Below are 6,867 nucleotides of genomic sequence, written 5' to 3'. Positions count from 1 at the left end.
TGGAACAGTCTGCCAGCGGAGGTGGTTCAAGCACCTACATTGAACACCTTCAAGAGTAAATTGGATTTTTATCTTGCTGGGATCCTATGACCCCAGCTGACTTCCTGCCCTCTGGGCAGGGGGCTGGACTCGATGATCTCCCGAGGTCCCTTCCAGCCCTAATGTCTATGAAATCTATGAAATCTATGAAGGAAGCTCCTTGGGAAGCAGCTCTTTGGTACCCCCTTCCCCCACCCCCAGCATACCTGCAGTAGTATAACAAGGGGAAAGGGGTGTGAGGCCTGTGCCCATACCACCCTATCTCCAGATATGGTAGTAGGCAAGGAGCTGCACCTCTCATGACAAAACTCGGTGGCAGAAAGAGGTCGGGGGGAAGGTAATTCTATTCCACTCAACCCCTCCTCTCTGAACAGGACACAGGGCAGCCCAGTGTCTGCACCTGCCATAGTGGAGACACCCAGATTCCCAGGGGGGAGTAGTATCCCGGCAGCCAGAATACCTTCTTGCGGCCAGAATGCAGTGAGTCTGCTCCTTACCTGCAGCAGCAGTTGCCACCAGAGTGTGGCGAGAGCAGGGGCAGGTAAAACTCTGCCCTGCACCCCTCCCCCTCTCCAGTGGTTGCACTCTGCAGAAGGTACTGCAAGGACTTGCTACATCTCCATATGCCCTAGGGACATGCTCTGAGAAGTAATGGCTGGGAATGTCCCCTGCACTTTTCCTGTGCTAAGTACACCTTGGTCAAAATGAAGGATATGTCCCATGGGCTCCAATTTGTACATCACTGCACATCTCATAAAATGGGTGTGAATAGGATGACTAGTCAGAAAACAGCCCTCCAAGTGCTGCTAACTACAGACCAGGTAACTCAGAAAATGCCCTTCCACTACCACCAACCGTTCCAGGAAAAGCAGTCTGTTTCCAGTAGTTTTGATATCCAGTAGTTTCATTAATGCTGGCAAGCTCACTGCAGGAGACAGCCTTGGCTAAGAATGTCATGCACTAGCAAAGCCATGCTTGCTAAAGGCATCAAAGTTCTAATCAAAATGTTCAGCATGGCACAGATCAGTTGTGAAGAGGAGGCCTTCATCATGCATTGGACTGAAAGGAGATGTAGTCCTATGCCAGGAGAATACTTTACCAGCTATCAAGACAGTAGAAGACAAACTAGACAGACACAGATGAAACAGAATTAGTTCACCTGGTGAGAAGCAAGATGTGCTCTCAAAGATTCAAGAAAGTAACCTATCAGGAATTTAACAAAGATTATTTCATGCTGTTGTTTAGTTTTGCAAGCAAGATAACATGCTGCACTTAGGTTAACAATGCCAAATTATTGTTCTGACCCTTAAAGTGATTACAAAAATATACTATACCTGCACAGTGAGAACTGTTAATTATGCCCCTTTTTCTACACAAGAATTAACATACAAACCCATAAGATCTGTAGGCAGGCACACAAGATCTGTACATTTACACAGGTATTGTAGTTGGATGCAGAAACATTCAACTGCTGCTAACCTTTAACCGTGTCACAAAGTGCTTGGCAACCAAGAGCTCTGAAGCAGGATTCCCAAGAAGGATCTCAAAACGATACTGCAGACCCAATTTGTCTCGCACTTCTTGCAATCTCTCTTTTGCCAACATTGCCAGCTGCAAGGAGGGAACTCTAATAATAAGCATGTGGCCACAACCATTTTTATCCTTTCCTGGTGAAGTGATGAGATCATCCATGATGCTGAGGGTCTCAGGTGTACTGTGGTCTCTAAGTGAAGCCATGGTTGTGAGGGCCATCAAAGCTTGTGAATACTGCTGAATGAGAAGGTAGCAACGAATCACCATGCTGTGCAGCCTGGGGTACCTTTAAAGAAATACAGTTACACATTAGTGGATATGTTAAATAAAATCACCAGATGAAGATCTGGAAATAAGTAGGCCCAGATGGCAAAAGAGGAGCTCATTTTATGTGTAGTACATGGAAACTGAATTTCTCAACTTCTGCTTGAGGTTGGATGCATCAAATAGAGTTTTACATAGGTAAGCACAGCACTGTACAAGTAGACAAGATTTTGAATGAAGACCTGGCCATACTGAAATAAATAGGCTTCAGAGGGATCAGGATTTCACCCATAGTTTTTACTGCAGGAGGTCAATCCAACTTGAACGGAGTAAGCACCAGCACAGATGTGTACAATACAGGTGGATGAGTCCATTTCTCATATCTGCCCCAGGTTTTTTTCCGCCTATCAACTTGAAAGACCATCACTGGAAAGTTGGATAGAAGAAGCAAGTTTTAAGGCAGGCTATAAAAGTACATCGCTCACCCAAATTATCAAGTTGTATTTACCAATGTACTAAAGCAGGATTTCAACAAGTTGAATCAAGAATTCAGCTTTTTGGCTATCCAGCCCTGTATATTTTTGAGAGGCTAAATTTAATGACAATGGATCTGAATAAATGTGAAAATAGGGGTGCACCAATAAAGATTTTCTTGGCTGATACCGATGGCCAATGATTAACCAGCCATATTTGCCAACACCAATCCAATAGCCAATTTACAGGAATGCAGCTTGGAGAGCAGCGTCCAGCCAATAAGTCTGTGGTGGGGGGAATAAAAAGGGACATGGGGAGGGCAGACTGAGGCCCCCACAGTGAGGGAGGGAGTGAGGCAGAGGCATGGGCAAGGGCAGGGGCAGGGACTGGCAGGAAATGTGACCCCACCAGGAGCATGATGGAGCCATGGGCACCTACCATCTGCTACTGCACTCACCCCTGGGGGAGGTGTAGGGGGCATGTACCCCCCCTGGATTTGTGTGAAGCGGGTGGGGCTGAGGCTGCACAGGGCTGCACTCTGGGTCAGCAGTGGAAGGCTCTGGGAGAGGAGGCTATGCCCTCCTGACGCTTGTCCAGCCAGGGTGAAGCGGAGCTGCTGCACTGCCTCCGGACAAGTGGTATGCAGTGGCCAGAGCTGCTGTGGCCTCCCTGCACCACCCCAGCCTGGCTGGGTGAGTGGTGGCAGGGTATGGGGGGAGGGGCACGGATGTGTGCCCCCAGATTTGTGCGGGGTGGGCGGAGCGGGGGCTGCTCCAGGCTGTGCTCTGAGCAGGTGGCAGGGCCTATGGAGAATTTTAGGGTGGCTGCAGCCCTCCCATAGCCTTCACTCCACCACCTGCCCCACCCCGATCCAGGGGCACACTCCCTCCCCCGCATGCCCTGCTGCTGCTGCTTGCCCAGCCGGGGCAGGGCAGGGTGAGGCAAAGACGCAGCTCATCCAGGAGGCATAGGGAGACTGGGGTGGCTCAGGGATGCTGAGTGCCCTTGTCCAGAGGCAGTGCAGTGGCTCCACCCCACCCCACCCCACCCCAGCTGGGCAAGCAGCAGGAAGGCAGAGCCTCTGCTCCCAGCACCTTTCACCACCCACCCAGAACACAGCCCAGTGCAGCCCTGGCCCCACTCGCCCCATGTAGATCCAGGGGCACATGTCCCCCGCCATGCCCTGCCGGACCAGCAGTGTATAGCAGTGAGAACCTCTGGATGAGCTGTCAGATGAGCAGCTCCTGGACCGGTGAACTGCAGCAGCAGGTGCCGCCCACCCCCTCCCCATGCCCCCCCTGCCCCGGTTGGGCAGCCCTTGCCCCAGCCCCAATTTCTCCCTTGCTGCCAGGGCACTGATCTGCACCCCCACCACAACGGAGTTACCAGCTTGAGGCAGCTGTGTCCAGTGTGGTAAAGGAACCAATCCCCCTTTTATAACATCGTTCCTATAGGAAAACTGGTTCTGAGTTACAATGTTTCGACTTAACACGTGGTTTTCAGGAACCAATTGCATCGTAAGTCGGAGGACTGCCTGTACCTGGGAATAGACTATAGGTCATATCAATTCCTGTGACACTCCATTTGTCACATTCCTCCAACTAAGCATGCATATTCCATTATATTTTGGCCTATATGGGGAGTTTCCAAAATCTCCGAGAGAATTAGGATCATTTTTCAGCATAATGTGCAATTCTGAATCACTTTGGCACTATTTAAAAGAACACTACTGAGCCTTTGATACTAGTCTTATGTGGTACTACAGCAAAAAACTCTTTCACAAATAAATTTCTTCATCCCTAAGAATTCCTTGTCCATTCCTTTAATTACTTAATCATATTTATTAAACATGATGTTCCCTTTTATAAATCTGTGCTGACTGCTTTTGACCTGCCTGCACCAAGAGGTCTGCAAATAATTCTGTGGACTTTAGCCCAATAAGTTTTAAAAGCACTCTTTGCTCAAATAAAGGAAAATTCACAACTGTGATCCTAATAAAAAAAATACTAGAATGGCTGAATTTTTCCTTAGAAATGCTAAGCCTGGACAATCTGTCTACCTAAGTAATCTCCTTAACCTGAAGAGCCTTGTTTCATAAAACAGAATGACAGAATGATCCCCACGACAAAAAATGAACCTAAAATTCGTAGGAAAGATAGCACGGAAACATAACACTACCACAGAACACAGAAATTAAGGTCAGTTGGCAGAATCAAAAATTACATATATAGGTAATATACTCCTTAGAGAGATCAGCATTTTTTAAAGATATGACTGCCCTTCTCACCATATTTGGCTTCTCTTAGAATATGTTAGGCAGAAAGGAAGGCAGAATGGCACCTTAGGCCCCCTCTACACATTACAACAAAGGTGCAATTAACCAGTTAACGACAACCAATAAACTATAAAGTTATTCCACAGAAAATGTGTAATGTAGCTTGTTCCAATCGTGACATTAATGGAATGTGTGGCCACATGCTCCCCTATGGCGGGGAGCCCCATCAACTGTGGAGCTCTCAGCCACAGCGGTGTCCCATCCACTGCCAACCCTGCAGCTAACAAGGCTTGAAGTGGTTGCAGCATTCCTGGCGCTGCCCCCAATGTGAGCCTCATCAGCCATGGTGCTTGCTGGGAAAATGCTGCCCCTCTGCAAGCCTCATCAGGTGCAGGGCTCACAGCAGGAGCAGCGCTGTGAATGATGCCACCACTGCAAGCCTCAGCAGCTGTGGGGCTCACAATGAGGGCAGCAGGGAAAATGCTGCCACTGCTGCAAGCCCCGCACCTCAGGAAGCTCGCAGCAGCAGCAGCAGCAGCAGCAGCATTCTCCCTACTGTTTTTTTTGTTTTGTTTTTTTATAAATCAAATTTTGTATCTCAGGCCAAATCAGTCAAATCCATTCCAAATTCCATCAACTGAGCAGAGTTTTTTTTTCCTTTATTTGAGCAAACAGTGCTTTTAAAACTTATTGGGCTAAAGACCAGAGAATTATTTGCAGAGCTCAGTTGTTCACATCCATGTGGCACTACCACTGGCAAGCATCCTCCCAAACGCCTCAGCCTGGTGCTTCTGATATCCCCAACATACTACCATTGACAAGTACCTTACCTCCCAGACTCTTCAGCCTGGAGTTGCAGATACTTCCAAATCCATGGCAGGCATCCTACATGCAGGCCCAAGGCCAGAGGTCTTGCGGGGTTCGGATGCCCCTGCGTCTTACTTTCCCTTCGCCAACAGATCAAAAGGCACGAGCTAGGGAGTAAACTCTCATCTCCATAAAATAGGCATGTAGCCAAGATCCTTCCATTGGGAGGCTATAGTAGACTTTCATAGAGGGCCTTGTCTCCAGTGCATTGGATGGGTCTCCACCCTTCACTACACAATGCCATTCAAAGTGATCTGATTTCAACAGGAAAACCACACCATAGCACCTCCTCAGGCTAAGCCAAAAGTGCTGCCCCACACTGCAAGCCCCACAGCCTACATCAGCTGTGAGGCTCACCTGCTGCAAGCCTTATGAGGTTTGGGGCTTGCAGCAAGGGCAGTGGGAAGAGCTTTGCCACTGCTGTGAGCTCTGTGAGGTGCAGGCCTTGCAGCAGTGCTGATGGAGCCAGGATTGTGATACTGGGCTCCTCCTACACCAACAAGAATGTGCAATGGGATATGAAACATGATCCCACAATCATGCCTCCTGCTATGCACGTGTGGCATGTCAGGAGGTGCAATTGCGTGGACTGTAATTGTGTGGAGATGCAATTGTGTAGATCCCATTGTGCCTCTACCTGTGTGTGTAGAGGGGTTCTTACTATCCTGTTCAGAAAGGCATTAACTTTTATAGGCAACAAACTACTTCATCTCAGTCTGTTGCAGTACATCCAGACTTCCTGATTATGAATATCTTATGGTACAGGACTGTTTAGTATTAAATGAGGAGATATGAAGCAACTGTTAGTTAAATCTAGCTTCAAATAACAGAGACCAAAAGTTAACGCCATGTGTCTGTTTTTCCATTTGTTGAGTCTCAATCCAGTTACCAGCATCTATCACACTGTGATATCATACCTCCATCCAAAGTATATAAAATTGTAACCATATTCTGTATTTGGATCAGAATTAAGCACTGTTTGAAATTCTCTTCTTACTGTTTACCTTTCCAAGAGTGTGTTCACCATTTTTTCAAATGTTTCATCACATCTCAGCAGGGGGCTTGTGATTCCCCATTGTAGAGATTTGCTATATTCAGTTAAGCCAAAATATAGCTTTTCTTCACTGCCCACATCGTCCTGTTCCAGAGAGATCAGAAACATAACAAAGGTCAGAGATAGTTTACACTTGTCACACAACCACAAACTCTAGTCAATACATAGATTCACAGAAGTAGAGTCGGAACGGACCTTGTAGATCATCAAGTCTGACCACCTGCCCTGGGCAAGAGAGAAAACCGGGCTCAAATGACCCTAGCCAGATAGACGTCAAGCCTCCTCTTAAAGACCCCCAGGGCAGAAGCCATCACCACTTCCCTTGGAAGTTGGTTCCAGATCCTAGCCGCCCTGACCGTGA

At 47.8% G+C, this 6,867-nt stretch overlaps 1 protein-coding gene across 2 annotated transcripts in view; it reads right to left on the bottom strand.

The window, feature by feature from the left end:
- The window catches only part of GREB1L (growth regulation by estrogen in breast cancer 1 like), a 229,529-nt gene that overhangs the window by 27,446 nt on the left and 195,216 nt on the right, over positions 1-6,867 (bottom strand). For both annotated transcript variants that reach the window (XM_019546864.1, XM_019546862.1), the window contains 2 exons: positions 6,457-6,590; positions 1,519-1,858 (listed from right to left, as the gene is read on the bottom strand). In XM_019546864.1, the coding sequence (XP_019402409.1) occupies positions 1,519-1,858; positions 6,457-6,590 (474 nt within the window). The remainder of the gene's footprint in view (positions 1-1,518; positions 1,859-6,456; positions 6,591-6,867) is intronic.

Source organism: Crocodylus porosus, unplaced genomic scaffold (genome assembly GCF_001723895.1).
Source record: "Crocodylus porosus isolate Cpor-Errol unplaced genomic scaffold, CroPor_comp1, whole genome shotgun sequence".
Taxonomy (NCBI): Eukaryota; Metazoa; Chordata; order Crocodylia; family Crocodylidae; genus Crocodylus; species Crocodylus porosus.
Note: the sequence above shows the minus strand (reverse complement) of the source record. Positions and strands in the feature narration are given on the sequence as shown.